The sequence below is a fragment of the Bos indicus x Bos taurus genome, chromosome 13 (assembly GCF_003369695.1).
Source record: "Bos indicus x Bos taurus breed Angus x Brahman F1 hybrid chromosome 13, Bos_hybrid_MaternalHap_v2.0, whole genome shotgun sequence".
NCBI lineage: Eukaryota > Metazoa > Chordata > Mammalia > Artiodactyla > Bovidae > Bos > Bos indicus x Bos taurus.
The window spans coordinates 65472722-65488770 of record NC_040088.1 but is presented as its reverse complement, the minus strand read 5'-3'; the positions used below and the strand labels follow the sequence as shown (position 1 = coordinate 65488770).

Genomic DNA, 16049 nt, shown 5'->3' with positions numbered 1-16049 from the left:
AGTTAAAAGCATTGTTTCTAAGTTGAGGAAAAAGAAGATTTCAGAGGGACTAGATAGCTATCTCCAAATTTTTATCATGTAGACAGATGTAGGGGTTTCCCTGTTGGCTCACATCTGCCTGCAATTCAAGGGACACATGTTTGATCCCCGGGTCTGGAGGAGGCATGGCAACCCACTCCAGTATTCTTGCCTGGGAAATCCCATGGACAGAGGAGCCTGGCAGGCTGCAAAGCATCCATAGGGTCACACAGAGTTGGACACGACTGAAGTGACTTAGCATGCATGCATTCATGACAGATGTAGATAAGAATACTAGATGTCTAGGCCCACAGAACCCTACAGTGAGTATATAGAGAAGGGAGAGTTCAGACCTTTATGTGGACTAGGCTCCTACACACTAGGATGGACGCACATTGTTAATGGTTAAATACTCAGCAGTGAGAACTGTTACATGAGAATATATGCATTGGGCAAGGGGAGGGGCGACTAAGTTTCATTTACAGAGGGGGTTTGGCAAATAGAGACAATGAGTTGGGTGTAGTGTTTTTTATCAGCTCTTAGTATAAGTGGAACTAAGAAGATGAGGAAATACTATTTTAATTTTGCTGAATGACTTTGAGGATATCAGGCATTGTCATGATCAGTTTAAAACTCATCTATACCACTAAAAATGTGACGGAATACAAAAGAAAATGTTTCTTTCTAGCAGTCACTTGGTTTTCTTGGGTGGTTATTTAGCCAAAAATACCAGGATAATTAATGTTATTTATGCTGTATGTTTTGGTGTTTTGAAACTGGGCATGTTAATTGAGCCTGTGATTACACTGTGATTTCACTGCAGGATTATAATGGAGGAAAATGTACTTGTTGAGTTTACTTCATATACTGTTTGGTAAAGGGGAAAAAAAAGATCGCCTGTTTTACTTTATCAAATGATGCTGTGGATCAGTACTTCGGGTCTCTTCCTTATTGTAATTTATTGATTCAGAATAATTATGGAGCATAGCCACCTTTCTTAAGGAAAAAATGAATTCCAAAATATCTTAAATGTCTTAAAAATCCTCTTTTAAGAAAAAGATTACATGAGGTAATGAAAAAAATTTTGTATGACATACTTTCACATATATTGGAAAATTGCATATTCCAGAATGATCATGTTATAAAGCCAGAAAGAAGGAATACTTAATAAACCAGTGGTTTGGAAAGCTAGTGATTTTTTGATGTCTTTCCTCTCCACAACTGTTTGCAAGGAAATGGATATTTTGTACTCAGCATAATCACAGATAACACAATAAATGGCAAAAATGTTCTCTTAAGTCTTATGTGAGTCTTTACTTACCTATTTCTCCTTTAAAAATAAAGAAAAATTCTTGCTGACCTCTAAGGTGTATATATATTTAAATCTAGGTATAGCCCCATAAATTATATGAACATATGAGTATTTTTCTGGGATGAGCAGGATGAGATTTACTTCACAATATATGTATATTTTTAAATTAGATAGCTCGGGTTGTTACCTGGTTTACTGATTGGCTCTGCAGCTTCACTCAATAGTTACTTTGATAAATGGTGCTTTGCATATGGTTGGCACTTAGTAGATATTTGAACAAATGAATTGAAACATGTAATAAATACTAAAATTCAGAGACCTTTCCGAAATAGGTTGGTAGAACTCTTGACTTCTCAAGTTATTTGTCAGTTTGGCCTGAAGATCAAGCTAGTGATTTAGGCACACAGTTGGGTACTTGACTTACCTGGATATATAGATTTAAGAATTAAGAGTATTCATAAAAAGCTTGGGTTTGCTATACTATTTGTTGGCATTACATTTAAAAATTCAATTAAACTTTGGATATAATGCACTCACATGATCTTCCAATTCTTCTCCACAGTTGTGGCAATATACGATTATACAAAAGACAAGGATGATGAGCTGTCGTTTATGGAGGGTGCAATCATCTATGTAATAAAGAAAAACGACGATGGCTGGTATGAAGGAGTCTGCAATCGAGTGACTGGTCTGTTCCCAGGAAACTATGTGGAATCAATCATGCACTATACTGATTAAATTTTTGCTTTTAAAGTAGATTCGTATTATCACTCAGTCATACTGTGGGACTATTATGGTTAACAGAATTGTCTTAAAATGTTTTAAAATGTGCCCATATTTTCAGAACATGCTGTTTTATTGGTATAATTGAATGTCTACTTATAAGCATAAATCTCTGAGGCAGTTTGTGGATTGCTGAGCAGCATTCTACACGAGGCTGCCTGTCACAGATTATGCTTACATACTTACTTACACATTGTTAACCTGATGACCAGCCTAAATATTCTGGGGGTGTGGGATCTATTTAATAAATCGTGATTCAGATCGTGCCATCACATGTCTCAGTGCAGCATGGTTACTAACGCTCTGTCAAACTAATACTAAAAATCAGAAAACTTAAATGCTGGTGCTGGTCATACTTTTTGTTTAGACTCTCTCATTCTTGAAATATAGTTTGTTTAAAGCATGCATACAAATTTATGTATTGAAATATACTTAAAAAAAATCCAAGATGCTTCCAATTTGTGTAATTCTTGGAGTACACGTACTTAGGTCTCTTGAAATGAACTGAGTCTCTAAGTTCTCCACGTAAAACAAAAACAAAGGGTTACCTGTAATGTTGTAATTTGTACCTAAGTTTTTTAATCAGTGAATTTGCATTATAAATTTTTTCCATTCATAAATACGTAAGTGAACCAAAGGTTTTTTTGTCCTTTCCTTCACTGGTTTGCTTTAAAAATAATGATAAATAAAAGATACCGATTTATTGCAGAATTATGGTTCTATTTTCTCAATATATTAACTTGGAAAAAAATTTAGCCTTATCTCAACCTATCCCAATAGCAGTGGCTGATTTTTGCAGAATTTAAAATCACAGATGGTTATTTACAAGTCAGTCTACTGAATTCCTTTTCTAAAGTAGCTTTTTCAAAGCTAAGATAATATGTCAAAGTGCACATGCTGTAGGTGAGATTCTTAAGGACTGCTCCAAGTCCTCTGGTTTTCCAGTGGACTGTCATATACTGATTCAATGATAGGAAATGCTAATTATCTTTTACATATTTTTTTTTGGTAGAAGTGAATGCAATGGATTTTTGAATAGGCACTGTTTAACCCATTACCTGGCACTTGCAACATAAAAAGATTTTAAATGTAAAGTAATTGGGGGGAAAAGGTGCGCCATGTATTAATCATTGAACAGGGATATACCTGGCCAACAGATCTGTGCTGTCTTTTGACATAATTGAAATGCAACATGTGCACTTTGTGTGTCTCCCCTTAAGGGAGGGTTCGAGGGGTGTTTTCTCATCGTGTATAATTCTCTGTTGCCTAGGACACTGAAGTAGAGCACTCAGTCGTGGGTTTCTGTGTTTCAATGATTTGTTTGGATTTCTAGTTATGTACTACTGGGCGTTTCAGACTTACCACAGTATAGTAAATGTTAAGACTAGTGCAAGATGTTTATTTCTGAAAATTAAAGGCCATTATTGCTACCAAATCAATGTGACTGTTGCATACGCATTTTGCCTTTGTTAATCTTAAACATGATTTTAGTATCACTGGTGATCAGCTACCTTCTTCATTTTTTTCAAGTGGACTGTTCTCTTAATTTTGTATATAACCTGTTGTCTAAATTTTATGTACAGTCTTTTATAATAAACCATTCTCCTATATGAAATTTTGGATACTGTTAAAATCTAACGTGGACTGAAATGTAGACTTCAGTTTTATGATCTTTACTCCTATGGTGAAACAAGATAAACCATATGAATTTTAACATTGATTATTTATTTGTGTAATGGCTTTACATGTGGCTACTATAACTGTGTAAACAATACCACATATAACCATCAAGATACCTCGATTAGAGTTTATAGGACTAGAATGACAGATTCAGATGGTTTAAATACATTTAGAAAGTTTTCTGAAAAACTTTGCCAATAAAAAAAAAGTCCCATTAATAAGGAAATGATCTTTTTAAATGATTTTTTTGGTTATCTGCACATGAAGCAAAGTGTATTCCACAGAATTTTTGAGGCACAATCTGGTAAAATAGCTGCCAGAAATACCAGAAAGAGGTGTCATTTGTCTCTTGTGAGCACCATCTCTGAAAGCTGTATGAGGGCGTCTCTTTCTGGGGATGGTCGAAGTTTACTGATCTCGCTCACCGCTTTGTGGCAGTACCGCTGGGCGAGGTAGGTTGTCTGCTGCACACCGTCACTCTACCGGACGCGGAAGAAAATACAACAGAACAGATGCACGTCAGCCACTGGGGTCAGCTCTTTAAAGTCCTGCTACAGTGAGTTAAAACATCCTCTGGAGATCTGATTAAGAGCTGGACGTTGTTTCTAATGTTCTCTGTGTCTCTCCCACTTTCTCAGACTGAAGCACATTTTTATTCTATTACCATGCCAAGCAGTGAACTCATTAATACCAAGTAGCCATCTATTTTCCCCCTATTTTTCATTTAAGTATTAGTTTTTAAGTTACACATACACTAAAATTGATACAGTAAAACTCTAAGTGCAACTTAACATAATACATTCATAATATAGAAGAGCTTAAATGAAAATCAAGTTTCTTCTTCCAAAGGCACCAGTTTTGTCTGTTGGTTTTAATTATCTATTGCCTTTCTGTTAAGACGTGTTTAAGCCCAGCCGTACTGTCTCCCAGCTTGACCAGACTGTTTGTCTTCAGTCCTTCTATTGGTCACTGTTGTCGTCATGTAGCATCAACTTCTGACTTCATCTCATCTGAGACGAGGAAACCACTGCTCCTTCTCTTTCCTCTATCTTTACCCTATAGAGATTTGCATTCCATTTTGTAACCATGTTTTTATGTTGGTTCTTTCAAAAAGCTAAACACTAGTAAAATAATTATATTTACTATTTCTATTATGTCAAAATGTTTATGGAAATATCAAGACATATAGTTGATTTTATTTTCTTCTGCTTGGTTCCCTGTCATTCAGAACAAGATATCTGTAGCATCATGATTGAAAGGACTCAGATTTTCTTTACCAAGTGTTTCAAAATATGACACGTTTTAGACACAAAAATCCTCAACAAGGTACTACCAAACCAAATTTGACAACACATTAACAGGTTTATACATCATGACCAAGTAAGATTTATCCCAGGGATACAAGGATTCTTCAGTATATGCAATTCAACCAGTGTCACACACCATATTAACAAACTGAAGAATGTAAACCATATGATCATTTCTAATAGATGCAGAAAAAGCTTTTGACAAAATTGACAGAAACTGCAGAGAAGTGGACGTAGAGGGAACCTACCTCAACATGAAGGCCACCTATGATAAACCACCAGCAAACAACATTCTCCTTGGCGAAAAAGCATTTCTGCCAAGATCAGGAACAAGACAAGGATGTCCACTCACTGCTATTACTCAACAGTGATTGCCTCGCATAGAAAAGTAAAGCCATCATGGTCTGTAGATGATATACTATACTACACATCAGTCAGTTCAGTTCATTCAGTCAGTCTTGTCCAACTCTTTGTGGCCCCATGGACTGCAGCAGGCTTCCCCGTCCATCACCAACTCGTGGAGCTTACTCGGACTCGTGTCTGGGGACGGTCCATTGAGTTGGTGATCCCATCTAACCATCTCATCCTCTGTTGTCCCCTTCTCCTCTTGCCTTCAATCCTTCCCAGCATCAGGGTCTTTTCAAATGAGTCAGGTCTTTGCATGAGGTGGTCAAAGTATTGGAGTTTCAGCTTCAGCATCAGTCCTTCCAGTGAAGATTCAGGACTGACTGCTTTTAGGATGGACTGCTTGGATCTCCTTGTTGTCCAAGGCACTCTCAAGAAGCTTCTCCAACACCACAGTTCAAAAGTATCAATTCTTCAGCACTCAGCTTTCTTTACAGTCCAACTCTCATATTTATACATGACTACTGGAAAAACCATAGCTTTGACTAGACAGACCTTTGTTGGTAAAGTAATGTCTCTGCTTTTTAATATGCTGTCTAGGTTGGTCATAACTTTTCTTTCAAGGGGCAAGCGTCTTTTAATTTCATGGCTGCAGTCTCCATCTGCAGTGATTTTGGAACCCAAAAAAATAGTCTGTCACTGTTTCCATTGTTTCCCCATTTATTTGCCATGAAGTGATGGGACCAGATGCCATGATCTTAATTTTCTGAATGTTGAGTTTTAAGCCAACTTTTTCACTCTCCTATTTCATCAAGAGGCTCTTTAGTTCTTCACTTTCTGCCATAAGGGTGGTGTCACCTGCATATCTGAGGTTATTGACATTTCTCTTGGCAGTCTCGACTCCAGCTTGTGCTTCATCCAGCCCAGCATTTCTCATGATGTACTCTGAATATAAGTTAAATAAGCAGGGTGACAATATACAGCCTTGACATACTCCTTTCCCCATTTGGAACCAGTCTTTTTCCATGTCCGGTTCTAACTGTTGCTTCTTGACCTTCATACAGATTTCTCAGGAGACTGGTCAGGTGGTCTGGTATTCCCACCTCTAAGAATTTTCCACCGTTTGTTGTGATCCACACAGTCAAACGCTTTGGCATAGTCAATAAAGCAGAAGTAGATGTTTTTCTGGAACTCTCTTTCTTTTTCGATGATACTATACATAGAAAATCCTCAATATGCCACCAGAAAATAGTAAAGTTGCATAATACAAAATACATATAAATCTCTTGCATTGCTATACACTAATAATGAAGGATCAGAAAGAGAAACTAAGGAAACAGTCCCATTTGCCACTGGAACAAAAAGGATAAAATGCCTAGGGATAAACCTACATAAGAAGGCAAAAGAACTGTATGCAGGAAACGAAGATACTAATGAAAGACACCATGAACGGAGGGAGAGACATACCACGTCCTCGAAAGAATATTGTCAGAAGGACTTCTGTTACCTGAGACAAGCTACAGATTCAGTGCAATCCCTATCAAATTACCAACAATGGTGTTTTTCATAAAATTGGAACAAAAAATTTTACAATTTGTATGGAAACACAAAAGACCCTCAATAACCAAAACTATCTTAAGGAAAATGAAGCTGGAGGAATCGGGCTTCCTGACTTCAGACTGTACCTACTCTACAGCTATAGTAATCGAGACAGTATGATACTGGCATGAAAGCAAATGCAGGTCAGTGGCAGAGGATGGAAAGCCCACGCACCTATGGTCACCTCATCTCACAAAAGAGATGAGACTATACAGTGATTTTCAGTCTCTTCAGTAAACACTGCTGGGAAAACTGGACAGCCTCATGTAAAACTAAATTAGCAAGGACACTCCCTAACACCACACACAAAAATAAACTCAGAATGGATTAAAGACCTGAACATAGGCCAGACATAATAAAACTCTTGGAGGAAAACATAGAACACTCCCTGACCAAACTTGGTCTTGCATCTAAAACTCGTTACATTAATTTGGTTACCAAAGGACTCTTCCACTGCACCATACCTACTGTTGCCACTCTTCCTTTTGAAATCGTCTCACCTGTAATACGTACTGTAGCGCTCTGTCCACGTCTCCTGGTGAACCGAACCGTCTCATTATCATAGCATTCATTTCTGGGAACTAACCAGAAAGAAAACCTATTTAGAGCTCTTGGGAGAAATCAAATGTTAAAGCTTCAGTTTGTAAGAACAGGTTAAAAAAAGAAGATGATCAAAGGTTTAAATGATGGGGGTGGGGGAGCAGCAAGCTGTACCAATTACAGCAGCAGAGTGAAGAGGATGCCTCCTTCCAGGCCCAGCGACGAGCCACGCCCTGAGAGGTGCCTCGACCAGTGCTCACTCTGCCGCGTGTTCTCTGCTGGGTCCAACGCTGAGTGAGAGGGGAGGAGCCAGCGTGCACCCCGACAGCTGCTGGCTTCCCTCAGGGTCTCAAGCTCTCGGCTGCCCAAGTCACTGGGGGCCCACTGGGCCTCTCCCCTGAAGTTTCTGACTCAGCAGCCATGGGGCCTGAGGGTGCCCTTCTAGTGCATTCCCAGGGGATGCCGGTCCTGCCTACAAACTACGAAAATCAAATCACCGGCCTAAGACGAGGATGAGCCTTGTGCTTTTTAGTCCTAAACTGCGTCTCACTTGAGAGAGACACCAGTCTCTGAGCAGAGGGACTCCCAGGAAAAGCTCAGCTCATGGATGGACCAGGGCAGCACTGCTAGACGCCCACCGGCCCTGCAGTCAGCTGGGGAGGCTTCCGGTGCAGCTGCCTGGATCTGCTCCCTAAGGTTCTGACTCAGCTGGCTTGGGGTTTGGCCCCGGCGTCATATTTTAAAAACTTCGGGCATTTCTAATATGCAGCCAAGGTTGAGAATCATGGAGTTAGAGGAGACCAAGACAGAAGCGGCAGTCAGGTTACTGGAGTGAATTCTAAACACCAGTTTAAGCAGATGGCAGTTAAGAGGAAAACAGAAAACAGGTCCAAGGTGCAATGAGGAGAAAAATCTGTCCTGTAGTACTTAGCAACCAGGTAAGGGTACTGTCACCAGGAACAGAACCAGGAAGCCAAGACACCAAATCACTTCCTCCTCTAGACTCAAGCTCAGGGCCTGCCGCTGCCACAGCTGAGCTCCTCCACCTCGTCTATGTTAGGAAGGAGCCAAGCTACACGATCAGAAACCTGTTCTAACAGCTTATAGTCCGTGAAATGAGGTTACAAGGTGTGTGGTTCCGGCCAGGCAGTGCTCAGGGCAGTGGCCAGTGCTCCCCTGGCAGGGCGCCTGGGGGATGAAGTCAGCTTTGTCCTGGAACCACCATGGTGTTAGTAATCCTGGAAGGGAAAATAGGTCACACAGAAAAATCTCAACTAGATGGCAGCAAATGACGAATGAAGAATGTTCCTTTTGGAACAAAGTACGTGTCCAGACAAAGGAGAGGCGGCTGATAACTTTATGAAATGTAAAGAGCGGCACCTGGTTAGGTCTTAAAGGAAAACCAGTGATTAGTTTCAGGTACTGGTCTTTTAAGAACCAAAAATGTAAGTTTCATAGGAAAGCTCCCATCAGTCAATTTTAGTGGTAAGAGTCAAACCAAGTAGGGTCTCAGTTACTTAACACCACATTTCACAACTGGATTTCTAGAAGGCTGCGTATCCTCAAAGCTAATGTGATACTGGTCCAACAACTGGTAAAACTGCCTTTTTTAGGGGAGATGAGCATTTTCCTGCAGTACCAACAACTGGAGTAAAATATGCTGATGGGATGGTTTCTCTTGATTCCTTTTACTATGAAAAGCACTGAGAAAGCAAAATTTGGGGGAAAAATTTTTTTTTTCCATTGAGTGTTGACTACATCTTTCCTTTGAAGCATGAAGTATATGCAGTTTTAATATGCAAATATCAAACTCTTCCCGTAGGCGTTCCTGTTCCAGAAACTTGAGAGAATTCATGAGAAATGCACCAGGCGGGAGGAGTGCCGGCCTGCCTGCAGACGCACTGAGACAGGAAGGTTCTTCTTGCCTGGGCTCTGATCTTAAGAGGATGTCACCTGTGGCCGAAATCAGAGTCTTGACTGTGAGGTCTGTCCGTAAACTAATGACAAAAGGTGGTCGGTAAACTGTGGTGTGCTTGTTACTCAAGCAAAAGTTGGGGGTGACTCTAAGGCGGCAACACTCACAACAATAGCAGAAGCCCGTGCAGCTGGTGCGGGGCTGGTGGTGGTGGTGTCGGCAGTTGGAAGCATGACTACAGGTTGACATTTAGGTCTGCTGACTGATCACAGAAGGAAGAGATGCAGAAGAAGGAAGGAGAGAGCTTTTCAAGGGTATTTGGGAACAAATATAATCTCACCAAAGAAGAAAACAACTTCCATTTGGTTTCTGAAGATCCTGAAATCCAATCTCTATTCTTTAAAGGTTTACTTTAACGTTAAGGTTTGTGTCTTTTATAGATAGTAGCATGTGTACACATGCACATGGAGCGTGCTGCCATCTCCGGGACTGCCCCAGAGACGTGGAAGAGTTTCTTTAATTCCCAGTGGACTGAAAAACCCCTTCTGAGAGATTTTAAAAACAGTGAGTTCCAAACAGAAGGGGTTTCTATCAACAAACTCCCAACTGTAAGACAAGTCAGCATGCTAAATGAAAGGAATAGTGGTCTTCCAAAGTTGCTTGTCTTGGTGCAATGAAACTCAATGTTCTTAAGTGGAAAAATTCAAAAATTAATCTGCAAACAAAACACACCTACCTATGGAAAAAGATGACAGGCATCTTGGAATTACTCCACTAAATGGGCAAATAGCAAAGGCTTGACACGGACTCCTGAGTGTCTTCAGAGCCTTTCCAGCATGGGAGAAGCCAGTTCCCTGCTCTGGGTGGCCTCTGGGGGCTCAGACAGGCCCTTTGGACACCAGCGCTGATCCCCACAGGCAGCAGCAGTAATACTGAGCATGTGGGGACATGACACTGGTCTGAGAGGATGCAAAGCCTGCTGTACCATTTACCCGAGGCTTCCTTCTGGCCAAGTCTGAGCATCACTTTCTTATTTGCAGAAGGGACATACGACCTACCCACAAAGGAGCTGTGAGATCAGAGGTTAAGAGCAATGCGTTTGCCTTCAGTGGAGATACTGCACAGTCTCATGTTATTTTATGGAAACTGTTTTATCCCAAGTCAATTTTAGGCCCACAAATCTTGACAAATTTCTGACCAAGAATCTTAATTTTTGACAGTGTGAACTAGTAGAGCCTGGACATGATGTTTTATTTGAAAAGAACTAAAACATTTGACTAACAGTAGGCCCGTGCGCCTCAAGACAGAAAAGTCAGTCTGCTCAGGAAACAAGTCCTGTCTGGAGCGTCATCCTGCTCGGCCTCACTCCAAAGGCTGTGCCTTAACTCCTTTTCTGGGCAGGTGGGAGAAGCCTGGCCAGTGAGGGTGAGTCGCGATGCTGGGGCGTCCCCGTGATACACAGCTGTGCTTTCGTACACTGCATGCTTTTGTTTGTCCCTTTTCCTTTTTTAAAAGACCATCACTTCTTAATCTCGTAGACAACTGACAAGTCCATCTGTGGGAGTGCTCCACTGCCCTCCGATGTCACTCCCTCCATATCTGCAGGCAGAATTAGTGATACTCCTTCGAGGATAGGAAAGTAAATGTGTTTCTTCTGAAATAGATTCGTGGTCAAACACAATCAGAAGAGGCAAACACTCCGCATCCTAAGGTTGAAGTGGGACCCTGCTGTTAACTGAGTCCCAGGGGCTCAGGACAGTTAGGTAGGCTTGGGGAGACTTCTGACGGCACAGCCCCCTGAGACTTTCAGCAGACTGCAGGCTTCTTTAGGGAGAGGCGCGTTCCCCAGGCATCCTGATAGCCCAGGGACCAGGGCTTGTGGCTGGGCCACAAGAGTGCCGGGCCCAGCTTGTGGCTCCTCACCCTAGTTTTCCTCACTGGGGCCCGGGAAGGAGCCGCGGGTCTGCAGCCAGTGCTGCCTCTTTCTAATCAGAGGCGTGGATTACATGGACGTGGCTTGTGAATCCTCTGCTTTTTTGAGCTCAGAGTTAAAAAAAAAAAAAAAGTCCCTCACTCACGCTTTAATGCACACAAGGTGATCTGGCAGATTTCTGTCAGAACGTATTGCTCTGAATTCTGGCTGGGCAAGTCAGAAGAAAGGAGCCACTCCTAGCAGCCCTCACACTTCTCACCTCTGCCTCAGCTTCCCGAGGGGCCACCCAGAGCCTGTCCCCGGCCTCGCTCTTCTGTCCCCTGCTGCCCCCAGGCACCCGCCTTCTCTGAGTATCTCCCTGTGTATGGCTAAAAGATAAGACTGTTTTCTTATACCAGAAACTGAGCAAAAGCAAGGTCACTGGTTTTTAGAATATCAAAATGGATCCAATTTTTAAAAATCTGACCATAAGAAAAAACAAACACAAATGGAATCACTGAGGTCTATGGAAAACATGAGTTATCTTTGTAAATTCTGAGAGAAATGGAGGCAAAATCTTCAGCAGACGACAAGTTACAACATTCTGAACCAAAGAGCTAATTCTAAATTTCACAGCCTGGTGATGAACATTTAGCTTTGCTAAGTAATGAATTAAACATGAAGATGAAAATCTATTAGAAAGAAGTCCAAATACCAGCTAATGTCCTACTTCTTTCAAAGAGAGCATTTGGCAAGCCAGAAGCAGCGTGGCCGGGGGCCAGAGCAGGATCTGGACGGGTCCGCCCTGCAAGTCACTGAGGCTTCTCCGAAGCTTCCAGTTTTTCATGCATATTAAGGGGAAGATGATGGAAGCTTTACTTCCTTCCTTAATAGACAGCCCCTCAATCTGGACCAAGAAGAAACTGTGGTCCCAGTGCATCCCTCTGCTCTTGACATTTTTGAGGCAATGGCAGAGGCTCGCTGAGAGCAGCCAACAGTCCGGTTAAATTTCTAGAACTGGAGAATTACTCCTGCTGGGGGCCTTCCTGTGCCTGTTTAATGGGCTCTGATGCACAAAGTCCAGCCCTATAATGGAGATGTGGAAACTGCCTACCCTGTCAGTGCCCAAGACACACAGAAATGATCGCAGTGTTTCCTTAAATGCACATGGCACTTAATGCACACAGTATCTCCATGAATATCATCCTTACAGTGGCCCTGGAAGGAAGCTTATAATCTTCTCCATGTTACAGACAAGGAACCAGAGTTCAGAGGCAAAAATGACTGGCTTGGATGCTTCAGTCCTGTACTTGGGATCACATCTAGAACTCTGGTCTATTAGAAACGCTCCCACCTCATCTAACCTTCCCATCAGCTATGCCCGGCAGGTACCGGTCTCACAGGGCCTCCCGGAAGTGTGTCCCAGGCAAGTGCATAAAACCTACCTGCTGACATGCAAATAAGACGGGGCCAGTGGCTAACCCAAGCTTCAGGTCAGCTGAAGTCGGTTTGCCCATCTGTTCAGAACACGAGGTGAAGTCCAGGACGTCGTCTATCAGCTGGAGAGGAAGAAAGGGCTGTCACAGCCCCGCCACACCAGTATCCCCACCGCCATGCCCGCTGGACCGCACCCCTCCAGAGCAGTAGACCAACCTGAAAAGCGATGCCCACGTTCTTCCCATACTGATAGGCAATCTCATGCACCGCTGGGTCAGGGCATCCCAGGACAGAGACCTGAAACAGAGGATCCCGAGGTAAGCTGCTGGAGGGCAGACGCAGGGTGGCGGCCCCACGGGGATTCACACCACCTCCTCAGGAAAGGGGCCCTGAGGCTGGGTGTGCAGCCAGGAGAGACTGCTCTCAGGAGACCAATCACAGAGTGCCTGTGTGTCTGACCTATGGAATAAAGGACTTCAGTCTCAGACTGTTTTTTTAAATTTCAAGAAAACTCGCCTTTCCCACCTCTTTTCACTAGACAGGCCATCTTTCCCACCGCTTAGGGAAAAATGAGATAGGACTAGACCACTTCTGCAATGCGGGAGACCTCCGTTGGGAAGATCCCCTGGAGACGGGAAAGGCTACCCACTCCACTATTCTGGCCTGGAGAATTCCATGGACAGTCCATGGGGTTGCAAAGAGTTGGACACGACTGAGCGACTTTCAAAAGAAAAAAAAAAGACCAGTTCTGCTAGTCAGTCTTTCTGACGTGCAAACCAAACAGACTACAGTATCTGAAATGCTGTCTTCCAGTGCCTGGCAAACCTGGTCCAACTGCTGGCATTATTTTTATTTTTCTACTGACTTACCCTTATTTTAGGAGTAGAGATCTGATCTAATCGTACACAGGATGTGGCCATACTTCATTTCCCCATTTGTAGTCCTTATAATCATTTTTGTTGATTTCACTTGATTCTGAAAAGCTGTTTTTTCTTGGTGTCTGTACCAGCCTCAAGCCTCACGCTTCAGACACAGGTGTGGTTCTTGCGTTACCTAAGGACAGTCCCCGGTCCTACCGTTTCCATGCTTCTCTCACAAGAAGTCAGGTAACTGTATAAAAGCTTTTTTCCCTGGTCACTGAGGGAGTAGGACTTCTAAGTCTCCTGTAAAACTCAAAAAGCCCAGCTGGCACTGGTTACTCAGCACTTTTCCCACTGCTCTGCTAAGCATGCAAAGCAGGCCCAGCCACACTTCAGAGAAGGGGGGTGGGGTGGGGGAGAACACTCCTCCAGGGGAGAGAGGGCCTGGACTGGCCCCGAGAGCCAGACAGAGCTCTTCTGGGCCTCCTGTCTGACCTCAGCCCTCACCTTCGTCGGCCTCTGGGGACACGGGGGACCCTGCTGGGCACAGGCAGGTGGGCGCCACAGTGACCTGGGCCTCCCGTCTGACCTCAGCCCTCTCCTTCGTCGGCCTCTGGGGACACGGAGGACCCTGCTGGGCACAGGCAGGTGGGCGCCACAGTGACCTGGGCCTCCTGTCTGACCTCAGCCCTCTCCTTCGTTGGCCTCTGGGGACACGGGGGACCCTGCTGGGCACAGGCAGGTGGGCGCCACAGTGAGCCTGGGGGGCTGCTCTTCTGCCCCTCAGTTACCACGTGACCTTCGTGATCCTGTCTGTGCTTCAGTTTCCTTGTCTGTAAAGCCAAGGCTCACAAGCGCCCACAGCAGAGGCTGGAAGGAGGACACGTGACGCCACCCATGCTCTCTGCACACCGCGGGCGTCTAGCTGTAACCCCGAGTGTCTGCCGAGACTGTGACCAGCCCTCCTCCTCCGCTGCTGTGCCTACAGGAGCCGGGGAGTGTCCTGGTCTGCTGCCGCAGCCGGAACACATAACCTGAGCAGGTTTTCAGGGACTGAGTGAAGCCCATGCCTGTGTCATGTTTGGTCATGTGTCCTCGATAAAAACGCACACGTGGTAAAAGGCCAGGCGGCCGCTCACTTGAGTGAATGAAAAACTGAACTGCTCTCAACAGCAGAGACCTTACCACCGGCAGGCACTGACCCACAGTGGGCTGTAGGGAGGGATCCATGAGACCACCGGGGGAGACAGTGCAGAAATTGTGAAAGAAGTCAAGAAGTGCATCAACCTGGCTGAGAGAATGAGTGCATAGCCAGGCTCGGGCAGCCTGGGACATGCTGAGCCCAGAAAACAAAGACATCCCCTTTCTAGACAGAAATAACTCGTAAAGCAGTTCTGTAGAGGGTGATGCTATTTCCTATGCACAAAGCAGCACAGAAATACAAACTTCCTTCCTGAGAAGTCGATTTTTAAAAACGCCATTCTATTTCTAAACTCAGTGGATTAAAATGTCTGGAGTACATAGGATAAGCACTGTGCCTCATCTTAGATCTCACAACAGCCTATAATACCTCTTCTGGGGCTGATAAGGGTAAAAGTCAACAACCACTTAGCACTCTGCTGGGCACTATCCTGAGATTTCTCACGTTGCCACTCACTGAGGAGGCCGGCGCCGAGACACAGCGGAGACCAGGTGTCACAGGATGAGGAGGTGGCGAAATCAGGACCGAACCCCAGGCGGTCTGCCTCAGATTGGTCCCGATCACATGGATCTGCTGCCTTTAACGGGCCTCAAAGTCGAGGCTCAGAGAGGCCGGTCATGGCGCTCAGGAAGCAGAGAGCCCTGAGTTCGCCTCACCGCCCCCGCAAAGCCAGGCAGTAAAGAGACACTGCTGCTCAGATTGCCCAAGATGGCGTGAAGAGCACCCCTCCCCTGCTGCCCCTGCCCCGTGAGGCCTGTCTGACCAGGAAAGTCAGAAGGGACACAACCCAAACCAGAAAGGGGGCAGGCTGACACGCATGCGTCTCGTCTCAGCCTCAGAGTCGCCCCCCACCTGAGTCCTGGGGAGGGTGGAGCGGAGCTCAGCTAACTGTTCTGTCTGAAGCAGGTCCACAGCCAGGCCACAGGGCGCACGAGTCGAGGGTGGGCGGTAAGGACCACACCTCTCAGGAGACTCCTCTGCACCTCGCCTCAAAACCAGCAGAAAGATCACATCGACAAGGGCACAGCCCTTGGCATCTATCGAGCATCTCTGTCTCTAAAAGGAGTGTTTACATCACTATGAGAGTTAATATACGTACTGTGGTCTTATTTATTAAAAATAATGGAGATTATTGGAGCT

The 16049-nt window shown here is 44.2% G+C and overlaps 2 protein-coding genes across 17 annotated transcripts in view; one reads left to right on the top strand and one right to left on the bottom strand.

The window, feature by feature from the left end:
* The window catches only part of ABI1 (abl interactor 1), an 87894-nt gene extending 84061 nt beyond the window's left edge, over nt 1-3833 (top strand). For 11 of the 13 annotated variants that reach the window (XM_027560090.1, XM_027560092.1, XM_027560091.1 and 8 more), the window contains one exon: nt 1893-3728. In XM_027560090.1, coding sequence (XP_027415891.1) covers nt 1893-2068 — 176 coding nt within the window. In that variant the 3' untranslated portion in view covers nt 2069-3728. Of the gene's footprint in view, nt 1-1892 lie in introns of all 13 variants that reach the window. The other 2 variants (XM_027560082.1, XM_027560080.1) reach the window with 1 other exon arrangement.
* Nucleotides 3818-16049, bottom strand: part of PDSS1 (decaprenyl diphosphate synthase subunit 1) — a 46628-nt gene continuing 34396 nt past the window's right edge. Inside the window, exons 8-11 of one of the 4 annotated variants that reach the window (XM_027560096.1) lie at nt 13065-13145; nt 12857-12970; nt 7545-7625; nt 3818-6658 (exon numbers count right to left, since the gene is read on the bottom strand). In XM_027560096.1, the coding sequence (XP_027415897.1) occupies nt 6605-6658; nt 7545-7625; nt 12857-12970; nt 13065-13145 (330 nt within the window). In that variant the 3' untranslated portion in view covers nt 3818-6604. Of the gene's footprint in view, nt 6659-7544; nt 7626-10726; nt 11154-12856; nt 12971-13064; nt 13146-16049 lie in introns of those variants that run through there. The other 3 variants (XM_027560094.1, XM_027560095.1, XM_027560097.1) reach the window with 3 other exon arrangements.